The sequence below is a fragment of the Pocillopora damicornis genome, chromosome 9 (assembly GCF_964200805.1).
Source record: "Pocillopora damicornis chromosome 9, jaPocDami1.2, whole genome shotgun sequence".
NCBI lineage: Eukaryota > Metazoa > Cnidaria > Anthozoa > Scleractinia > Pocilloporidae > Pocillopora > Pocillopora damicornis.
This window is the reverse complement of record NC_142678.1, coordinates 20,298,572-20,322,503: the sequence shown is the minus strand read 5'-3', so window position 1 is coordinate 20,322,503 and position 23,932 is coordinate 20,298,572. Positions and strand designations below refer to the sequence as shown.

Below are 23,932 nucleotides of genomic sequence, written 5' to 3'. Positions count from 1 at the left end.
AAGAGATGTAAAGGGTATTGTGAAGAAACCTTTCGTGGCTAGTAGGTATCTCATGACACGATTTGAGCGGTTTCTCTATCTATGTTCGCTAACAAAATGACAATTATCATCTCCTTATGAACCCAGTTGTTCAAAACGCGGTGCCTAAATGGACAAGGGAAGTGGACGAGAATGAATTTACAAATCCCACTATCAAATAATCAGACCAGATACGCTCACGACTGTACTTCCACAGATTACAGAACGTCGCCATTCTATGTTCAATCTGTAGCGGCCCAGAGACTACGCCCACTAAGAGATCGACTATCGCCAGATGGATGATCAAATATGTACTCCGCCGCTGTAGCTGACGCTTATTCTTCACAAAGACAACAATAGTGATAATATTAAGGATGGCAATGGCGAGGCATTCGATATATTTTTTTTTACTGTTTTCAGTTCGAAATTGACTGTTGGTTGTTGTGGAAAGAGGAAAACCGGAGGACTCAGAGAAAATCCTTCAGAGCAAGGACGAGAACCAACAATTAACTATACCCACATATGACGTTTCAGAGGTCCTGTAGGTGAGCGCTCTCACCACTGCGTTTTTGCGTCTCGCGTTTTTGGTTTTTACGAGAATTCCGTTTCCCGTGATTTCAGTATTTTACTTTGATTTTTTTGGGTAATAAACTGAGAGAACTGCTGTTTTCCCCGAGAAGGTTACAGGGCTGGTGTGTATGTGTTAACTCGCGACATCTTAGACTATGGCAGCTCTTGTGGCAAGGTGCTTCCTGATTCAGATTGGGCAAATCAGCTTGACCATGGTTATCAATTTCATCCCGACTTGGTACCAGGACTGTCGTTGACGACAGCAACATAATTTCTCTCCTCCGTCCCCAGTAACCTCGGTCTGAAAGGAGTTACCCAGAGTTACCAGTTGATGGGTAATGCTTCATCTATATATGCTTAAGCTGGGCCTCAGTGACGTCGCTATTGCATAACGGAACTTTTCCTTTAGCCATTTCAGTCATCCATTCATAGATATACTCTAAAGGGCAATAAAGCCTATAGGACAAGATCTTCCCTGGCGAAACAAATACTCGCTGACTGAACATATGAAATTCAAACTTCGTTTGAAGTTTCCAACGATTTATCCAAGACCTTCTCAAGTTCCGAAGTGGCAGGTCATTATGCGACTTGGAGCTCAGGAAAATATTTTTAATGAGCCGGCTCTCACCGAAAAGTTGAACTTAATTCCCAAGAAGGCGATAAGATTAATGTTCACACTTCTCTTGGTCGGTTCAGTAAAGTTATACCTTTCCGTTCTCCGATGTTTATCCGCTGAGCTAACGAAGAGCGTTTAGAGACTCTTCTCTATATCATTACGTTCATGCGTGACGCCCTATTTACAAAATATTAAATTCAGTTAAGTAATGCATCCCAGGTTTAAAAGTCCCTTTTTGCGGTCAAAGTTAAGTTTTTATGCAAGTGAATACAATATCAGGACTATTGAATAATCCATTTTTATTCAAGATAATAACTATACTGTATCAATCATTTGTTCGTATACCACAAGCGTAGTTTTTACTCATGTTAGGATTTTAATGGAAACTACAAATAAAATGGAAATGCTGCTGAAATGTTGCTCGGCTAAGAAGTTAAAGTTATTTAAAAAACAAACTTCATCAATGGTTTTTCTACCATCAATCTACGCTCTCCTAAGGTTACGAAGTGGCAGGTTTGCTGAGGCGATACGAGAAAGGTCTGGGACCCTGTAAACTAGCTGTAATAAACCTTCTCTGAATCCTGGCATCCGACGAGCGTAAATTATAGGATTTACAAGTGAGTTAGCTAAAAATAGAACTAGCACAGCCATATAAATATGAACATTTATGAAAAAAGTGGGTGAGTTGCCAGCCCATCCAGCATATATCATCGCTGGTAGAAAACAAAGTAAAGATACAAGTGAGACGATAAGCGCAGTACCCGTCAGTTTTCTTTCTCTTTTGGACCTAGTATGGAATTGGAGATGACGACTACACCGTACTTTGATAGTAATGAGGATGTAAGATACACAGATAACAAATAGAGAAACTGCATAAAATAGGCAATACAAGTAAATATTAATTACCATTCGATCAACAATTCCCCTTAAGAAAATTTGAACTGCTTCTCTAACAACAGGTATTAACCAAATGGCAATAATTATGGCTCTATAAACTCACTTCCTCACAAAGCGATGCCTGAATGGACAAAACGTTGCGTGTAGCCGCTCTAAGGAAACAGCAATAAGATTTGTAAGGGAAGCGAACGAGAATAAATGTAAAAATGCAAAAGATAAATTATGAGGCCAAATAGTCCTTTGTCTGTAATTCCACAGTGGACAAGACTACCCCATTATGTGTTCAATCTGTAGCAGCCCAGAGACTACACCCACTAAGAGATCGACTATCGCCAGATGGATGATCAAATATGTACTCCGCCGCTGTAGCTGACGCTTCTTCTTTACAAAGACAACAATGGTGATGATATTAAGGATGACTATGGCCAGACATTCGATGATGAGGACTACAAGCCATGGAATACACTGCGAAGCTGAGGATAAAGGCTACACTTTCATTGAGCTCTGTTAGCAGCTATGAAAATAACAGAAAACAGTTCAAGCAAAGATGAAATGAATAATAATTCTCAATAAAGAAAGATGTCAAATATACAGTAGAAAGACCTGCTCCTCTTCTCGGAGCCTTGAAAACTTCAAAGAAAAATTAACTGTAAACACGGCGAAATATAACTAACATTTTTAAAAGCAAAAACATCCCTTATGTTTCATTTTCCACACCCAGACGTTTAATCATTGTCTTTTCTCACTTCGGATAAATTTCTTCACTCACGCTTGTTGTAGCATGCTAAGGAAGAATTCAATGCAGACCAAACTTATCAGTATTAGAACTCCAATTTACATTTTCCGAATGATTGACAGATAATAGCTGAAAGAAAAACAGCATTTTTAGTGCAGAAAAACTAGAATTTCAGATTGAAGCATCCGCCTAAACTCCACGATTGTTGGTGTGATTAAAGTCCTGTATCGTGGTAAATCCACTTACAGAACAGCTGAAAATAGAGAATCAACAGAAGCAAATTAAAGGAGTGGAAATGAATAGTTTCTAAAAACCTTGAATGGAGGTTTGAAAGCTTTTGATTGCCACGGGAGAAGTTTATATCATTGAAGCAGGCAAGTTTACTGCCTTTGAACAATTTACTACAAATAATAGGTCCATTTGTAATTTGTTTTTTTCTTTTTAAAGGAGTTTGGGTAAACTCGAGAAGTCATAAACTATGGCGGCTCTTGCGGCTAGGTGTAACTTGATTCGCACTGCAAAAGTCAGATGTAGAAATAGGGTTGACAATTTTATAGCGTTTAATCACCAATTCAGATTGTCGGTGACCATAGCCACAGAATTACATTTGCTACCTTTCTTTTGTACTTTGACTCATTTGATGTTCCTTTTTTTTGGTGCAATACATATCCAGAAGATTGATAATTCAGCCTCCCTCTCTCTCTTTGGAACGAATTTCTTCTTTTTCCAACGATTTAACATTATTTTGATTTACTCTGAATAAGCAAAAGCCTTTATACAAGAGGTCTTAATTGCCTTAATCGTTTTATAAGCATCAAAAGAGACAAACTAAAATAAGAAAATTTCCACATACTTGTTAAAGATTGTCGATGGCGTAAATATGATAACAAAGATGGCAAGAGGGGATCAAGATGGTAAATGTTGTACTCGGTAATGAAACAAAGAAAGATCTTTTCATCGTCTGGTCACGAACGTGTAACGACGGCTGAGGAGCGACGGGCTTTTCACAAAAGGTTTAAAATATAAATAAAAATAAAAATAAGATTCTAAAATTTCTCACAGGTGTGCAAAGGATTTTCCATAACTTCTCTCCACCCATTTAAACTCGCTTTACTTCATCACACCAAAACAAGAGTTTGGAAAGGTATCAAATCTTACGAACATACCTCACTGACAACGAAGTAGTAGGTGTCCTCTAAAAAATGAGTTTGAGTCAAATTTGACTAAAGGCGGTTTTCCGAATGAATAAGAAAACATCAAGCCAAACCACAAGCAGCCCACGCTCACGTCTCGAGAAAAAGCCAACGATTAATTCATGAACGCGTCACGCGTTGTGCGACTCGGTGTTAAGCTACGAAAGGAACCGTTGAAAATTTGAACACGTTATAAGGAATAGTATAGGGAACGAAATAGAGTCGATTTACAACCATAAATATTTCGAAATATGAACATTTCGTCTTTTGACATGAATAACAATGATGGTAAAGCAAGCTTAAAACGGCAGAAATAGCCAGAAACTACAACGGATTTCTATTCTATATAACGTGTTCAAATTTTCAACGGTTCCTCTCGTAACTTAACACAGAGTCACACAACGCGTGACGCTTTCATGAATTAATCGTTGGCTTTTTCTTGAGACGTGAGCTTGGGCCGCTTGTGGCCAAACCTGTACGTCGTTCATTCGAAGAAAGTTCCGTATCTATGTAAACCCAAAGCGCCGGCAAAACGGCTTCGTCTGGAAAGTCGATGCCTGAATATCAAATAAATTAAGATGAATAGTTTCTAGAAACGTTGAATGCAGTTTTGAAAGCTTTTGGTGTTCACAGGAGAAGTTATATCACTGAAGAAGGAAATTTAACTGACTGAGAAAACATTTCAAAATTGAAATACGCGGCATTTTTTTAAATGTTGTTGATTATGGTCCACAAAATTTTTTTTTCCTTCTATGGTCGATTTTTCATTTGGTAATAATTTCTCAATTAAAGGCTTTATTTTCTTGCAAGGTAGGTCATAAGTAAAGGAAACCTATTGGACAGGAATTCATGAGTATCATCATAAGTTCGACGGTCTCATTTTTTGAAACTAATTCAGTTGAAATCTCATATCTTAAGCTAAAAATATTCTCACGAATAAGACATTTATTGACGGCCTCACGTTCTCTATCTCACGGGCGGGATCATAAAGGAAGTAATTAGAGTACCCGTATTTATTTGGCTAGAAGCCGAGCGATTTTCACAAAAAATTGACGCTAATATTTGGTAAAATCTGAGCCATAGAGAGGGGTTTGGCTTATATTTTTTCGACTTATTAGAACAATTATAAATGGGCACGCATTCGCGTATAAGCCGAGCGAAAACAAATAAAATAAACTGAGGGTGCAGTATGTATCTAAGTGAACCCAAACCGCTGGCAAAACAGCTTCGTCTGGACAATCAATACCTGAATATCAAGTAACTGGAGATAAATGGTTTCTAGAAACTTTGAATGGAGTTTTGAAAGCTTTTGGGGTTTACAGGTGAAGTTATGTCACTGAAGAAGGAAATTTAACTGGCCGAGAAACCATTTCAAAATTGAAATACAAAGCGTTTTCTTAAATCTTTTAATTATGGTCACAAAATTTCCTTTTTTCCTTTAAAAAAACTTCGTTAATCGATTTTTCATTTCTTATGTAATTTTCTTTTATTAAAAATAAACTTCTCTTGAAAGCTTAGTTCCTCATTATATTCAGTTCAAAGAATTGCCCATCTCAACTCAAGTTGTTAATGACAGCTTTGGATAATATTTCCAATGAAGTATTCGCATGATAACTGCGTAGAAGTTTTATGAGCAGAAATCGTTACAGCGAAGGTAAATACTGTGCATCTTTTAACATGTAGTTGTATAAAGATTGCGTTGTTGAAAGTTAGTCATAATTTCTTAATTAAAGACTTTATTTTCTTACAAGGTAGGCCATTAGTAAAGCAAACATACTGGACAGGACTTCAAAAGTATAATGATGAATTAGACAGTTTAATTTTTTGAAAGCTAATATAGTTGTAATATCATGTCATAAGTTAAAAACTATTTTCATAAATAAGACATTAATTGACAGCCTTGCGTGCGTTTTACGGGATCGTAAAGGACGTAATTAGAGCATGTTAAGTTGAGTGCAGCTGAACCAGGAGAATTTTGGATAAAGACTGGAGTGTATCACGTAACCATTTTGCGCATCCCAGATCATATAAAAACTTAAAGTCAATATGCGAAGGATAGGGTTTAAAGGGTTTAAAGGTTTTTTTGTCACCTATAGTCTTTGTTTTGTTCGAGACGATCTTGTCCCGGAGTTTTTGCCTTCATTTACCTAATTCAAATAAACGAATCCAAACTTCTGAAGGCTGTATTTTAAACGTATGGAAATATATACGTAATGAAGCAATTCAAGTGAGGAATTATTATTAATGGGGTAGGGGGTGGGGGAGCATAATAAAAGGAGTAATTTAAAACGGGCATGCAGAACTTTGGAGTACTCGCTCTATGCACGATCATTCACCCACCTCGGGAAGAAGTCCTTCTTTGCTTTTTTAAAGTATATTTCTCAAAAAATACACGCGTGTTTAGAACGTCACAACCGTGTTTAGACTGTAAACATAGACCCTCATCTAAACACTTATATTGATCACGCACTTCGATTCTTTAAAACTGCAGGAGTCTTCTGTTTTCCAAACAATCCAAAACGTAGGCATTATAAACCCAGTTGCCTATAAAACAAAGCCTATGGATGGAGTGTTTGTTGAAGCCTCAATGAAATGTACAGGAAGATTTTAATTTCGGCAAGATAATTTGCTCTTTTTATCCACATTGATGTTCTTTGCTCTGAATTATCTGATCTAATACACTGAACTATAACACTCGTATATCGATGTTTTGTTAGAAATTCCTTATTTGAACCAATCAGCCTTTTTGAGACTTTATATGTGGTTACAATGGTAACATTTTCTGCCTCGTTTAATGATTCTTCCCTCTGGTCTTCTACCAAACGCAATAAAACGCAGCGATAAAGTGGTTGACAAAATCTTTTGACATCAAAAGATGAAAAACGCTCGTAAAATGCAAAACATCGTTTTACTGCGGTAGTTAGTTGTCTGTAATACAACAATTTGATAAGAGGTCGTCCGCCCATGCAGGATAACTCGAATAGTATCGGCATGAAACCTGTTTTAAAAATAATTGTAATATGAAAACCGCCGTCAATATCATAGTGCAAGTAAACTTAATTATTCACCGGTTATGGTTATTCACCGGTTATTCATCCCGGGTTTGTTAAAAGTCGCATTTATTTCGCTTCAAGTCAAGCTGTCGTAGAAATGTACACAACGTCGGGCTTATAAAAAGTTGAATAAACTGTTTTTATTCAAAGGCAAAACTATACTGTATCAATTATCTGTTCGTATACCACCAGCGTAATTTTCTCTTACTCATGTTAAGATTTTAATGTAAACCAAAAAATAAAGTGGAAATGCATGTTACTCGGCTAATAAGTTAAAGTCATTTTAAAAAACAAACTTAATGAATAGTTTCTTACCATTAATCTACGCTCTTCTAAGGTTACGAAGTGGCAGGTTCGCTGGGGCGATACGAGAAAGGTCTGGGACCCTGTAACCTATTTGTAATAAACCTTCTCTGAATCCTGGCATCCGAACAGCGTAAATTATAGGATTTACAAGTGAGTTAGCTAAAAATAGAACTACCACACCCATATCCATATGAACATTCCTTAAACAACTGGAGGGAAAATGAAGACATACTCCATATAACATCACTGATAGAAGACAGAGTAGCGATACAAGTGTGACGATAAGCGCAGTACCCGTCAGTTTTCTTTCTCTTTTTGATCTAGAATGGAATTGAGGATGACAACTACATCGTACTTTGATAATAATAAGGATGTAAGATACACAGATAACAAATAGAGAAACTGCATAAAATAGGATATACAAGTAAGTATCAATTTCGTCTTTCTTTATGCGAGATTCATATCTGGAAATTTAATCATGATCAGCTTGTTCCTGTTTTTTTCTTTCGATAAAGACGAATTTAATGATATAAATCTCTTTCGATGTTCACTGAATAGGCGGAAAGCTTTGCCACTGGTGATCTCAATCGCGTTCTCAAAAAAAATTAGAGATCCATTTAAACTTGTAATTTGTGATGATTTGCCATGGAGTGCACTCCGAAGCTGAGGCGAAAGGCTGCATTTTCTCTGAGCTCTGTTAGCTGCTATGAACATAAGAGAAAACAGTTCAATCAAAGATAAAATGATATATAAATTAAATATTCCCAATAAAAAAATATGTCAAATATAAAGTAGAAAGACTTGCTCCTCTTCTTGGAGCTGCTTTCGAAATACGGTTGCTGTTGTTGTTGTTGTTGTTGTTGTTGTTGTTACCACCTTGACAATTTTCATGCCAAATTAACTGTTGGTACGGTAACATAAAACTAAATTTTCAAAAGCAAAAAACTTTCTTATGTTTTATTTTCCACGTGTAACGAAGGCTGAGAAGTAACAGGCTTTTCACAAGAGGTTTCAAATCCCTCAACTGTTTCATAAGCATTAAACGAACGAAACAAAACGAAAATTCGAAAAAAATTCCCACAGGCTTACAAAGGATTTTCCATAACTTCTCTCCACCCATCTTAATTCGCTTTACCTCATCTCACCAAAACTAGAGTTTGTAAATGTATTCGAACATACCTCACTAATAACTAAGTACTTCGTATCCTCTTAAAAATAAGATTGAGTCATAATTGGACCAAAAGTGGTTTTTCGAACGAATAAGAAAACAACAAGTCAAGGAATAGAGATAGAGAATAAACACACCACTATCAAGACTCGAAATTAGTTTTGCAAATGTCTGACATGATATCTAGATGCCGGAAGACGTTCTGAGTGCAGCTGAACAGGAACAACAGGTAAACTGTTCTACACCTGTATGTCGTTAATTCAAAGAAAGTCCAGTATCTAAGTGAACCCAAAACGCGGCTAAAAAGCGTCATCTGGAGAATCAATACCTGAATATCAAATAAATGAAAATCAACAGTTTCTAGAAACCTTGAATGGAGTTTTGAAAGCTTTTGGTGTTTACAGGAGAAGTAACATTACTGAAGAAGGCAATTTAACTGGCTAAGAAAACATTTTAACTGGCTTAGAAAACATTTCAAAATTGAAGTATGAGGGATTTTTTTAATGTTTTTCATTATGGTCCACAAAATTTTCTTTTTTCCTTTAAAAACCTTCTATAGTCGATTTTTTCATTTGGTAATAATTTCTTAATTAGACTTTATTTTCTTGCAAGCTAGGTCATGAGTAAAGCAAACCTACTGGACAGAACTTCACTCATCATTGTTTTTGGTTCCACTCAAAGAGAAGGAAAACTGATCGGAAGCTCACTAATCGTTGCAATTGTATCGTCGTTTAGTTTTCTGGAAGCGACAAAATGCATGCATTGCTTTTCATTTTAATCATTTAGATATTTGTACAGTTTCTATCCTTAGTCGACTCTTATACGAGTCTTCTTGTCTACTCTCAGCCAGGATTCGATTCAGAGACTGGAGCGTATCGTGGATCGTAGATCACATAAAATCCAAAGTCAACACGCGATATTCAAAGCATCGGGTTTTAAGAGCTAATGTCAGCATGCATCAGACAAACAGTGGCAAGTCACATAAAATTTGCTTTCACTCCTACTTTCATATTTTGCAGTCCAATATTTCCTAATAATTATGGTGTAGTTTTTTGAGAAAACATATTTTAGTTTTCGAGAAATGACTTCTTTTGTTCGATCGCTCAAATATGCAAATTTTCGTACAAAGGATTTTCCATAACTTATCTCCACCCATTTTAACTCACGTTACCTCATCTCATCAAAAATAGAGTTTGTAAATGTATACGGACATACCTCACTGATAACGAAGTACTTCGTATTCTGTGAAAAATAAGTTGGAGTCAAAATAAAATAAAAATAAACTTCTCTTGAAAACTTAGTTCCTCATTATATTCAGTTCAAGGAATTGCCCATCTCAAATCAAGTTGTTAATGACAGCTTTGGATTATATTTCCAATGAAGTATTCGCACGATAACTGCGTAGAAGTTTTATGAGCAGAAATCGTTACAGCGATGGTAAATACTGTGCATCTTTTAACATGTAGTTGTATAAAGATTGCGTTGTTGGAAGTTGGTCATAATTTCTTAATTAAAGACTTTATTTTCTTACAAGGTAGGCCATTAGTAAAGCAAACATACTAGACAGGACTTCAAAAGTATAATAATGAATTAGACAGTTTAATTTTTTGAAAGCTGATATAGTTTTAATATCATGTTATAAGTTAAAAACTATTTTCATAAATAAGACATTAATTGACAGCCTTGCGTGCGTTTCACTGTCTCACAGGCGGGATCGTAAAGGACATAATTAGAGCATGTTAAGTTGAGTGCAGCTGAACCAGGAGAAATTTTGGATAAAGACTGGAGTGTATTACGTAACCATTTTGCGCATCCCAGATCATATAAAAACTACTTCTCATCTACGGTCTACCAGGATTCCATTCAGGGACTGGAGCGTATCGCTAAACCATTTTGTACAACCCAGATCATATAAAAACTTAAAGTCAATATGCGATATTCAAAGCATAGGGTTTAAAGGTTTTTTTGTCATCTATAGTCTTTGTTTTGTTCGAGACGATTTTGTCCCGGAGTTTTTGCCTTCATTTACATAATTTATATAAACGAATCCAAACTTTTGAAATCTGTGTTTTAAACGTATGAAAATATATACGTAATGAAGCAATTCAAGTGAGGAATTATTATTACATTGCGTTACTTGCTCTCGAATGGGGTAGGAGGTGGGGGAGCATAAAAAAGGAGTAATTTAAACTGGACATGCAGAACTTTGGAGTACTCTTTCAATGCACGATCATTCACCCACCTCGGGAAGAAGTCCTTCTTTGCTTTTGTAAAGTATATTTCTCAAAAAATGCACGCGTGTTTAGAACGTCACAACCGTGTTTAGGCTGTAAACAAAGACTCTCATCTAAACACTTTTATTGATCACGCACTTCAATTCTTTAAAACTGCATGAGTCTTACTTCTGCTTTCCAAACAATCCGAAACGTAGGCATTATAAACCCAGTTGCCCATAAAACGAAGCCTATGGATGGAATATTTCTTGAAGCCTTTCTTGTGAAATGTACAGGAAGATTTTAATTTCGGCAAGATAATTTTCCTGTTATCGACATTGATGTTCTTTGCTCTGAATTATCTGATCTAATACACTGAACTATGTAATAGTGTAGGATTACACTCACCCGGACGATCAAACTACACTATTGCATGTTACCCCGGGTTCAAACCATTTATTGTAACACTGAACTATAGGACTCGTAAATCGATGGTTTTGTTAGAAATTCCTCATTTAAACCAATCAGCCTTTTTCAAACTTAAGACTCCCAATTTCTATGTGGTTACAATGGCAACATTTTCTGCCTCGTTTAATGATTTTTTCCTCTTGTTTTCTACCAAACGCGATGAAAAGCAACGATAAAGTGGTTGAGGAAATCTTTTGACATCAAAAGATGAAAAACGCTCGTAAAATGCAAAACATCGTTTTATTGCGGTAGTTAGTTGTCTGTAATACAACAATTTGATAAGAGGTCGTCCGCCCATGCTGGATAACTGTAATGGTATCGACATGAAACCTGTTTTAAAAATAATTGTAATATGAAAACCGCCGTCAATATCATACTGCAAGCAAACTTAATTATTCACTGGTCATGGTTATTCACCGGTTATTCATCCGGGTTTGTTAAAAGTCGCATTTATTTTGCTTCCAGTCAGGCTGTCGTGGAAATGTACACAAGGTCGGGCTTATAAAAAGTTGAATAAACTATTTTTATTCAAAGGCAAAACTACACTGTGTCAATTATCTGTTCGTATACCACCAGCGTAATTTTCTCTTACTCATGTTAAGGTTTTAATGGAAGCCAAAAAATAAAGTGGAAATGCATGTTGCTCGGCTAATAAGTTAAAGTTATTTAAAAAACAAACTCGTCAATAATTTTCCTACCATTAATCTACGCTCTCCTAAGGTTACGAAGTGGCAGGTTTGCTAAGGCGATACGAGAAAGGTCTGGGACCCTGTAAACTATTTGTAATAAACCTTCTCTGAATCCTGGCATCCGACGAGCATAAATTATAGGATTTACAAGTGAGTTGCCTAAAAATAAAACTAACACAGCCATATGAAAATGAACATTTATGAAAAAAGTGGAGGAGTTGCCAGTCCATCCTGCATATATCATCGCTGGTAGAAAACAAAGTAAAGATACAAGTGAGACGATAAGCGCAGTACCCGTCAGTTTTCTTTCTCTTTTTGATCTAGAATGGAATTGGGGATGACGACTACACCGTACTTTGATAGTAATGACGATGTAAGATACACAGATAACAAATAGAGAAACTGCATAAAATAGGCAATACAAGTAAGTATTAATTACCACTCCATCAACAATTCCCCTCAAGAAAATTTGAACTGCTTCTCTAACAACAGATATTAACCAAATGGCAATAATTATGGCTCTATAAACCCATTTCCTCACAAAGCGATGCCTGAATGGACAAAACGTTGCGTGTAGCCGCTCTAAGGAAATAGCAATAAGATTTGTAAGGGAAGCGAACGAGAATAAATGTAAAAATGCAAAAGATAAACGAAGAGACCAAATAGTATTCCGTCTGTAATTCCATAAAGAACAGAAATGCGACATTCCTATTTCAATCTGCAGCGGCCCAGAGACTGCGCCCACTAAGAGATCGACTATCGCCAGATGGATGATCAAATATGTACTCCGCCGCTGTAGCTGACGCTTCTTCTTAACAAAAACAACAATGGTGATGATATTAACGATGACTATGGCCAGACATTCGATGATGAGGACCACAAGCCACGGAATACACTCTGAAGCTGAGTGAAGAGGCTGCATTTTCTCTGAGCTCTGTTAGCTGCTATCTTTCGGAAAGAATATAATAATATAGAACTTTTTCGATGTTCACTGAATAAGCTAGAAACTTTGCCATTAATGATCTCAATTGTTTAAAGGAAATTCATGGCCTCCAAAGACAGATGGCAACAAAAAATTTACAGATCTTCCGGAAATATAGTAGAAAGACTTAGTAGAAACTCTTCTCCTCTTCTGGGTGCCGCTATTTGAAATACGGTTATTGTTACTACCGCCTTGAAATTAACCATAGGTACGGTGAAATATAACGAACATTTTTAAAATCAAAAACATCTCTTATGTTTTATTTTCTCCCCCCAAAAATTTAGTCATAGTCTTTTCTCGCTTCGGATAAATGTCTTCCCTTGTCAATATCATAAGCAACGAGCTTTAGAAAGACATCTTTTTCGTCGCGTTACGATTATTAAGATTATCAATGACACATTTCTGTCCATATTGATTCAGTTTTCCTCATCTCATCGAAGGCAGAATTTGCAAACGAATCTTAATTGTATTTTGAACTTACCTCACTGATAACGAAAGTGTTTCTATCCTTTTAACGAGCTGAGCTTAAGTCAAATGCGGAAAGGGCGGTTTTCAAATATAAAAGAAAGTAGCATGCTGAGGAAGAATGCAACGCAGACTAAACTTATCATTATTAGAACGCCAATTTTCTTTTTCTGCATGATTGACAGATAACAGCTGAAAGGAAAACATTTTTAGTGCAGCAAAACAAGAATCACAGATAGAAGCGTCCGCCTAAACTCCGCGATTGTTAGTGTGATTTAAGCCCTGTATCGTAGTAAATCCACAAACAATACAGCTGAAAATAGAGAATCAACATAAGCAGAGATGAATAGTTTGTAAAATCCTTGAGTGGAGGTTTTTAAGCATTTGGTTTTTACGGGAAAAGTTATATCATTGAAGCAGGTAAGTTAACTGCCTTTGAACAATTTGCTAGAAATAAGAGGTCCATTTGTAATTTGTTTTTTCCTTTCAAACAAAGTGATGATAAGACACGTTGATTGTCCTACTGGCGTCTTATTATCTTATGAGGCAAATAAAGTGAATTTGGATTGAAGTTTATAGCTTTTAAGAAAAATTTTAATTGCAAGGATGACTGCCTATAATTGTTAGGACCTGAAATTTCCATGACAATGGAAATAATAATTAAATATACGAGAAGTTGATTGCAGGTTAGTCTTTAATTAGCTCAGTTGGAGTACTGCATATCCCCTGACAGTCCCACTGATAATTGAGACGTTTTTGGCTCCGGTGACGTCCTGTTACCTCACAGAAGGATCGCTAGGATAACATACTCGTTTTCCTCCTTTCTTTCTATTTTTAATTCTCATTTGTAGTTGTCTTGGTTTGTTTATTCTTTGTTTCTGTTTTATTTTGTTGTGCTTTTTTTTCTGTCTTCATAAGTTCGTGGATCGCTGATGAAACGAAGTGAATATACCAGTGAGTCAATAAACATAGGAAATTGAACAGGTCACTCATAGGAACTCTTAAGACCTGTAATTTTCAAAATGAATAGGGAAACTTCAGTTCACACGCCGTTTTCCGCCATTTTACTTTTCCATTTTTTTTAATATGTTAATTATGGTCCACAAAATTTTCCCTTTTTCCTTTAAAAACTACTTTGGTCGATTTTACTTATTTTATGTTTGCACTGAACTGGTCATTTTCTTTAAAAATTAATCTTTTCTTGAAAACCCAATTCCTTATTATATATTCAGTTCAAGGAATTTCCCATCCTAATTCAAGTTATTAATTACAGCTTTGGATTATATTTCCAATCAAGTATTCGCAAGATAACTGCGTAAAAATTTTATCAACAGAAATATTTAAAGCGATGGTAAAGACCGTGCATCTTTTAACATGTAGTTATATAAAGACTGCGTTGTTGAAAGTTGGTAATAATTTCTTAATTAAAGACTTTATTTTCTTACAAGGTAGGCCATAAGTAGAGCAAACATACTGAACAAGATCTCAGAAGAATAATCATAAATTAGACAGTCTTATTTTTTTTATGTTATATCATATCTGAAGTCAAAAAATATTTTCATAAATAAGACATTAATTGACAGCCTTGCGTTTCGCCGTCTCACAGGCGGGATCGTAAAGGAAGTAATTGAAGCATGTTAAGTTGAGTGCAACTGAAACGAAATTTTGGATAGAAGCATACACCTGTATTGCGTTAATTTGGACTTAGTCCTTTACTTTGTTATAGTCAAACTGCAAAATGCTATCGGAGATGAGCTATTTCCTAGATAATAGAGTTGAATTTTTTAAAAGGTGTCGGTTAGTAACTGAGAATATATAACATTAAAGGGGAAAATGATAGGTTAATTTAGCCATCATCGTCGATTATTTTCCGTTCCACTCTAAGCGCATTAACCGAAGCAACTGTATCTTTGTTTAGTTTCTAGAAGCGACAAAATGCATTAATTTCCATTTTAATCATTTAGATGTTTGTACCGTTTCTATTCTCAGTCAACTCTCATATGAGTCTCCTCGTCTACACTCGGCCAGAATTTCGATGCCAGGATTCAAAGACTGGTCAGAGTGTATCAAGTAACCTATCTGCCGATCCAGATCATATAATATCCAAAGTCAACACGCGTTATTCAAAGCATAGGGTTTTTAGGGTTTTTTGGCTCCCATAGTCTTTGTTTTGCTTGGGAATATTTTGTCCTGGAGTTTTTGCGTTCATTAACATAATTTACATAGACGAATCCAAACTTTTGAAGACTGTATTTTAAACGTATGGAAATATATACATAGGGGAGAGTATGATTAAAGGAGTTATTTAAACTGGAGGTACTGTTTTAGGAGCACCTCTATTAAAGGATGAAAGAATTGAACAAACAGGCAAAGGTAAACAGGTGGATCCAGATTTATTTGTAGGCAACTCATGGATTAAATAATTAATTCATACCACACTTGAATGTGATCGTCACATTGATATTATGTTAGCCACATCTGGTTTACAATTCCCATTCGATGTAGTGGAACAACTCTTTACCACATGCGTAAATTCTTAATCTTGTGGATGGCGCGTTCAACATGTATCCAAAAGCTTGCGATTTCCTGTTTTTCTACATCTACACCCATCTGTGTGGAAGATGCTCCAAGAAAGGGTGGCAAATTTAAATTAACTCCCAAAGGCAACAAATCCTGAATTGTGAATCCTTCATTTGCCATAATGCAGTCTTGGTCATCAAATGGTAGATTTAAAAATCCACTCCTTTTGACAATTTCTCGATCAGAGATAGAACCTGTATACAGTTCACTAGTAAATGTCACTGCTCCACCTGGAGAAATACCAACCAGACCTTTCAAAGTTGTGTGATTTTTGTAGGTACTGAAAAGTTCTCCATTCAACTGCAAGCTGCTTGGCATTTAACATCCAACCTTAGCACGGTCAATATTATGACTCGAGTAGATTTGTACTTTCCTTTAAAATATTTGGGCATTGTATTATCGATTACTTTTCTGCTGGGCCAATTGTTTATTTGTCCAAACTTAAAGATCATAAAATTGGCCCATGCAACAAATATTCTTCTAACTGTGGATGCTAATACATGAAACAATTGAGCTAGATGGTTCTCCAGGAATCCTTGCCTTGGTCTACACATGACTATAAACATTCATCGAGGGGCCTTAAAGATCTAGCTTTCCCCTTTTTTTCAACAGCTCGTCCTCACTGTAATCAGACTTATTGATGTTCTCAGTTTTTGAACGCCAATAGTAAATGTTCTTAACCTCTTTCCCCAGGATCATTATACTTAAAAACAGACATTAAAGTGACCTAGCTTTGAAAGCCAATATAAAAAGCAGCATTGAAATCTTTTGACTTACAGTTTCAAAGTTCAACAATCTTTTATTATGAGCATCACTTTGCCGCTGGGTATCTTGCAGTTGGCATTAAAGTTCCTCAATTTCCTGTTCGAGTTTATGAATCTTCTTGTTATTGTTGTCAGTAATTTCCCTCGAGTCAGGTAGGCCTCCTGGTCGGTTAAAACGGTTTGTGTTTCGTCTTCGACTTATAAGCTACAATCTGGTAGATCTGGGACCATTTCGTTTAATGATTCGTTTGATGATTCTACAACAACAACGGCTGAAGACGATTTCCGTGATGCACTTTGTGAGACTTTCTTTTGCGTGGCGATGTTCGAATCCATGGAAACACAGAAGGGACAACTTCATTTCTTAATTCATTCTTGCCAGCGAGACATTTTTTAATGTCACCTTCCCTGAAATGCCGGGAGCATATCTTTGTATTTTCAGTTACCTTGAGGTGCTTTCCTTCGTCTCTTCATATCGCGTAAAGATATTTCTTCCTCATCGGATTCTCGGTCTAAAATTTGAAATAAGACACTTTTGTCCCATCGTCTTTACGGTGTCCTTTCTTCGCACATTCTGGAACACGACAATGAGTACACATTTCCTCTTCTTGAAAATAATTCGGCCGAATCGAGTCAAAATGGATGACCTACCCAACTTAAATTGATCTTTTGTTTACAGCTGTTATCCTCAAGCATAGCCTTTCTGACCTCGATTTCATATTTAAGGTATACCAGTCCCGCGCGCCGTCAGCCATTATGAAAGTCGTGTATAGGTTTAAAAAGGTTTCCGAATGGCAAGAACAATATCTAATGAGTGAGCGCAGCAAACGAGTGAGATATTACTCAAATCACGAGAACATCAAATTCATATCTTTGAACGTGTAATTTTCAATTTATCATATGAACAATAAATATATACGTGGTTGAGATTGTAAACCTGGCTCTAATATTAATACTGGGTATAAATAGAAACAAAATTACCGGTGTCTAATTATAAAAAGGTTTCAAAATAACACTTTCAGTTAGGCTAAAATACATGTGAGCTGGTTTTATAAGCTTAATTAAAATTCCATTACTGACTCTGAATAAAATCATCAGATACTTCTATTTTCAGCCTCTCCTCACTACAAACCTTTGAAGGCTGTTCAGTACGGACAGATGAACACGGTAAGGTGAAACATAACTAACATTTTTAAAACAAAAACATCTCTTATGTTTTATTTTCCACACCCAGAAGTTTAATCATTGTCCTTTCTCGCTTCGGATAAATTTCTTCCTTTGTCAGTATCATAAGCATCAAACTAGATAAAGATATCTTTTTAGTCGCGTTTCAATTATTAAGATTATCAATGACATATTTCTGTCCATATTGATTCAGTTTTGCTCATCTCACATCTCACATCTCACGAATTGAGTTTGAGTCAAAAGCTGAAACTTATCACTTTTAGAACTCCAATTTAGTTTTCCGAATGATTTACAAATAATAGCTTAAAGGAAAACGACATTTTTAGTGCAGCTACACAAGAATTACAGATAAAAGCTTCTGCCTAAACTCCGCCATTGCCAGTGTGATTTAAGTCCCGTATCGTCGTAAGTTCACCCACTAAACAGCTGAATATAGAGAATAAACATAGGCACATCAAACGAAAGAAAAGGAATAGTTTCTAAAACCCCCGAATGGAGGTTTGAAAGTTTTTAGTTTTCCTCGGAGAAGTTACATCATTGAACCAAGCAAGTTAACTGGCTTTGTTAGAAAGAAGAGATCCATTTAAATTGGCAATTTTATTTTATTTTCAAAGGAGTTTAGGGAAACTCGAGAAGTCATAAACTATGGTGGCTCTTGTGGCAAAGTTTGTAACTTGATTCGCACTGCGAAAGTCAGATATAGAAATAGAGGTGACAATTTTATTACGATTAATCACCAATTAAGATAGTCGGTGACCATAGCAACAGAATTATATTTGCTACCTTTCTCTTGTGCTTTGATTCATTTTCACGTTCCTTTTTTTGGTGTAATACATATCCATAAGTTTGATAATTCAGTCTCCCTCTTTCTTTTTGTAACAAATTTCTCCTTTTTCTCAAAGTAAAACATTCTTTTCATATACTCTGAATAACCAAAAGCCTCTATACAAGAGATCTCAATGCTTAAAGGAACATACTAAGATTCCGAAATTTTCCACATCCTTGTAAAAGATTGTAGATGGGCGTGAATATGATAACTAATATGGCGAGTGGGGATCTCAGGCTTACAAAGGATTTCCATAACTTCTCTCCACCCATTTTCACTCGCTTTACCTCATCTCACCCAAGTTAGAGTTTGTAAGCGAATCAAATCTTACGACCATACCTCAATGATAACAAAGAACTTCGTATCCTCTAAAAAAAAATCTAAAGTCAAATTTGACCAAAGGTGTTTTTTCGAATGAATAAGAAAACAATAAGCCAACGAATAGAGGAAGAGAATAACCACATCACTATCAAGACTCGAAATTAGTTTTCCAAATGTCTGACATATGATATCTAAATGTCGAAAGACGTTTTGACTGCGCTGAACAGGAACAGCAAGTAAGCTTCGTCTGGGGAATCAATATAATATCAATATAATATCAAATAAATGGAGATGAATAATTTCTAGAAACCTGAAATGGAGTTTTAAAAGCTTTTGACGTGTACAGGAGAAGTAACATCAATGAAGAAGGCAATTTAACTGGCCGAGAAACCATTTCAAAATTGAAATACGAGACATTTATTTAATGTTGTTTTTACGATGCACATTTTTTTTCCTTAAAAAAATGTTCTTTAGTCAATTTTAATGATATAATGATAATATGTCTGCACTGAACTAGTAATTTTCTTTTAAAGGTCTTATGAACAGAAATCTTTGTAGCGATGGTAAATACTGTGCATCTTTTAACGTGTAGTTATATATAGATTGCGTCGTTAAAAGTTGGCAATAATTTTTTGACTAAAGACTTTATTTTCTTACAAGGTAGGTCATAAGTAAAGCAAACGTACGGGACAGGGCCTCAAAAGAATAATCATAAATTAGACAGTCTTATTTTTTGTTGTAATAGCATATCTTAAATTAAAAACTATTTTCATGAATAAGGCATTATGAAGACATGCGTTTCACTGTCCTACAGGCGGGATCGTAAAGGAGGTAATTGGAGCATGTTAAGTTGAGTGCAACTGAAACGAAATTTTGGATAGAAGCATAAACCTGCATTGCGTTAATTTGGACTAATTCCTTTACTTTATCATAATAAAACAGCAAAATACTATCGGAGATGTGCTATTTCCCAGATCATAGAGTTGAATTTTTTAAAAACTGTCGGTCAGAGAATATCTAACATTAAAGGGGAAAAATTATAGGTTAATTCAGTCACCATCTCCGATTTTTTTTTGTTCCACTACAAGAGAAATAAAACCCTCTGGGAGCCCATTAACTGTCGCACTTGTATCGTTGGTTAGATTCTATAAGCGATAAAATGTATTGCTTTTCATTTTAATCGCTTGCATGTTTGTGCCGTTTCTATTCTTAGTCAACTCTCATATGAGTCATCTCATCCACGCTCAGTCAGGATTCAATTCAGGGACTGGAGCGTATCGCGTAACCATTTTGCATATCCCAGATCATATAAAAACTTACAGTCAACATGCGATATTCAAAGCATAGGGTTTAAAGGTGTTTTTGGCTCCTACAGTCTTTGTTTAAGACCATTTTGTCTCAGAGTTTTTTGCGTTCATTTACATGATTTACATAAACGAATCAAAACTTTTGAAGGCTGTATTTTAAACGTGTGGAAATGTATACATAAGGAGGCCATTCAAGTGAAGAATTATTATCATATCGCGTTACTTGCACTCGAATGGGGTGGGGGGTGGAGCATGATAAAACGAGTTATCTAAACCGCAAATGCAGAACTTTGGAGTACTCTCTCAATGCACGATCATTCACCCTGGGTTTCAATGAATACCGTATTTATTCGACTATAAGCCGAACGAGTTTTACACAAATTAAAACTAAAGTGAATTAAAATTTGGGTTCTAGAGGGGGTCTCGGTTTAAAGCCGAAATTTTTTGTAAAAAAAATTTTTCCAGCGTATGGAAAATAATCAAAAAGTTGGATTTGTTTTGACACTTGTGAAAACTGGCCAATGAGAATCTTCTATACACAATGTTGTCACATGATACTACGATAGTTTTGAGAGTCACACATTTAACTCACATTCACTCTGCAATCAGCTGATTTAATTATTTCGTGTTGTGTTTCTGTTGTTTTAAAATACAAAATCAATACTCGACAAAAAAATTACCTTGGCTTCTCTGCTCTCTAAACCATTCCAGTATTCTTTGATCGAGCTCCGGATACCTCGACGTAAAGCATCCCATCGTCTTCCGTTTCGCTGACAATTTAATCTCGTCATTAAAAAGGTTCGCTTGATCTTTCCTCCAGCGACGGACCATGGACTCACTGATGCCATATTCTCTGGTGCTTTCAGAGTTATTTTGAAACGTTTCTGCTTCGACGACTATTTTAATTTAACACGAGGTTGTATGACGTGCGACAAGCCTTGGGCATGATGACAGCTTAACTTGAAATAAACGATTGCAAACACAAGATTGTTTGATAGACACTACGGATGTTAGGTACAAGTGATGCCGTTCAACAACACAGTTAGTTTTAAATTGATATTTTGGATCACATTACTTCATCCGAGTTACGATTCGTTACTTTTCAATTGAATAGTTAGTTACGGGTAATATTTGTTAATTCGCGTGTGTTTTCTGAGAGAGACGTTTTTCTGTCCTTTGCATATTAAATCACCATTGTATCCCTTGTACACGCGCGTGTGTGTTATCGTCTAGGTTTCATTTATGACCATGAATGTAATTTTTTCTAAGAAAATGTTAAGTTTTCCCGTAGTTAACAATTCAGTCTTGTAATGATGAATGCGTCTCGGCTTATGGCCGGGTGTTTTCGATTTATTTTTGGTTCTCGTTATGCTGAGTCTTCACGCGTACAAAGTTTGGGGTCTGGGCTTATTGTAGAATAAATACGGTGTGTGGACCTCGGGAAAAAGTCCCTTGTTGCTTTTGTAAAGTATATTTCTCAAAAATTCAAGCGTGTTGGGAACGTCACAACCGTGTTTAGATTGTAAACATAGACTCTCATCTAAACACTTTTATTGATCACGCACTTCAATCTGAAAGAGTCTCACTTCTGTTTGCCAACTGGTCCGAAATGTAGACATCATAAACCCAATTGCCCATGAAACGAAGCCTGGACGGAATTTTTCTTGAAGCCTTTCTTGTGAAATGTACAGAAAGACTTTAATTTCGGCAAGAAAATTTGCTCTTTTTATCAACATTGCTTTTCTTTACTCTCTCAGTGTTCATATCGAGGACTAGCGAAAACCTGGATCAGAAATCTAATACTAAGGGAACAAAGGTGTTTGCCACTACAAGTAATTCTTTCACTTTTGCCCTCCAACAGTTTATGTTTTGAATGAGATATTTGCTTCGTTTTACGCTGCTTGTGATTCAGCGTACGGTGAGGGATTTATTTAACTTTATAAGCAAACAAACTAAACGTTATATTAAATGTTTCGCTTCGTCGCGCAAATGAAACTGCTACGGATGGTACATCGCTAAGTTTTTAATTCGATTCATCGTTATGGATACTAGCGATGTATCTCATCTATATTTCAGGAGTTTTTGCGTCAACTTCAGAAGTTATTTATTATGGCGGCTTTTGCGGTCAGGTGTTACTTGATTCGGATTGGGCTAGTCAGCTTAGATCAGTATTGCAATTTTTGTCACAAGCACTTAGTACCAGGATTGTCAGTGGTGATAACAACAGAGTTCAGTTTCCTCGGTTTGAATAAAGTAACAGGGTATTGTTTTATGTAAGCTGAACCTTTTTGTTGCTGTTATTGCGAAAAAGAAGCTTGGCCCTTTTCCTAGTTTCAGCTATTCGTTCCTTGTTATGATTTAAAAGAACGCAAAATCTGATGGCACAAGCTCTTTTTTAGCAAATTAAATACTCGCTCCCTGAACGTATTCAAATTCAAGCTTCCTTCCTACTTTTCAACCATTTATCCGAGATGTTCTTAAGTTCCAAAGTGGCACATCGACTTAGGCTATTACACGATTTGAAGTACGTGTAATGTTTGTAGTAGGCCGACTTTGAAAAGTCGAATATAATTTCCTAAGAGTGTAATAAGATTAGTGCCCACACCTCCCTCGGTCAATCAATAACACAAGGAGAACCTCAGCAAACGCAAACGCAAATGCAAATGCAAAGAATTGCACGTGTGAACCACCCCAACGCTAATGCAAATGCAAACGCAAGCTTGAACGCTGGTAATGAACAACTCTTCATTTTCTTGAGCTTGCATTTGCGTTTGCTTCCTACACGTGTGAATCGGCAAAAGCTCAATCGTTGTCGGCCATCTTGAAAAAACACTTCGACTGCGCTTCCGTATCTCTCTTTCTTTGCGTTTGCGTTGGACGTCTGAACTCGCTTGCATTTCCATTTGCGTTTGCGTTTGCATTTGTATTGCATGTATGAACCATGGAATGACATGATTGTAATTACAGAGCTGAATACGTTTTCAATCTGACAGTTGGCAATATTTCTTCTTTGTTGAGCCGTTCCGTTTTCATTTTACGACATTCTACCATTCTCCAAAAAAAAAAAAAATGATAAGTAGAATACAAGGTCTGCATTTTGGACTCTTTTTCTAACAAAAAAATACCTTACCGAGAGTTTGCGACTATGCCACGTGTTTCTCCCAACACTTCTTTAGTGCTCTAGCCGCTTCCTGCATGCTTTACAACAGAACAGAGCACAGTCAAGGCTTCTCTATTTGTTACGTGGTTGAGATTGTAAACCTGAGTATTAAAAGAAACAAAATTTCTGATGCTTAAATTACAAAAAGGCTCAACATTAACACCGTCAGTTAAACCAAGATGTATGTTCACTAGTCTTATAAGCTTAATGAAACTTCGATTACTAACTCTGACTAAAATCATCCGATACTTTTATTTTCAGCCTCTTTTTATTACGAACCTTTGAAGGCTGCTCAGCAAGGACACATGAAAAGTTGACCTTCGTTTAGTAGCAACTTTCGACAAATTCCTTGAAAATCTTGGTTTTCTCGTTGCTCCATATCACCATACCGCGTGTTACATACAAGAAATACGCC

General features: G+C 36.1%; 1 protein-coding gene and 1 pseudogene across 1 annotated transcript; both read right to left on the bottom strand.

The window, feature by feature from the left end:
* Nucleotides 1-1,517: 1,517 nt before the first annotated feature.
* On the bottom strand, nucleotides 1,518-4,734 carry LOC149040582 (uncharacterized; annotated as a pseudogene).
* A 6,357-nt stretch (nucleotides 4,735-11,091) lies between these two features.
* Nucleotides 11,092-12,869, bottom strand: LOC149040581 (histamine H2 receptor-like). The gene has a single exon (XM_089183574.1). It carries the CDS (start codon nucleotides 12,847-12,849, stop codon nucleotides 11,944-11,946), a length of 906 nt encoding a protein of 301 aa, XP_089039700.1. The 5' UTR covers nucleotides 12,850-12,869; the 3' UTR covers nucleotides 11,092-11,943.
* Between the last annotated feature and the right edge of the window lie 11,063 nt (nucleotides 12,870-23,932).

Bases quoted from the DNA above. Each gene is read 5' to 3' on its own strand.
- LOC149040581 (XM_089183574.1), bottom strand. From the start codon at position 12,849: ATGCAGCCTCTTCACTCAGCTTCAGAGTGTATTCCGTGGCTTGTGGTC.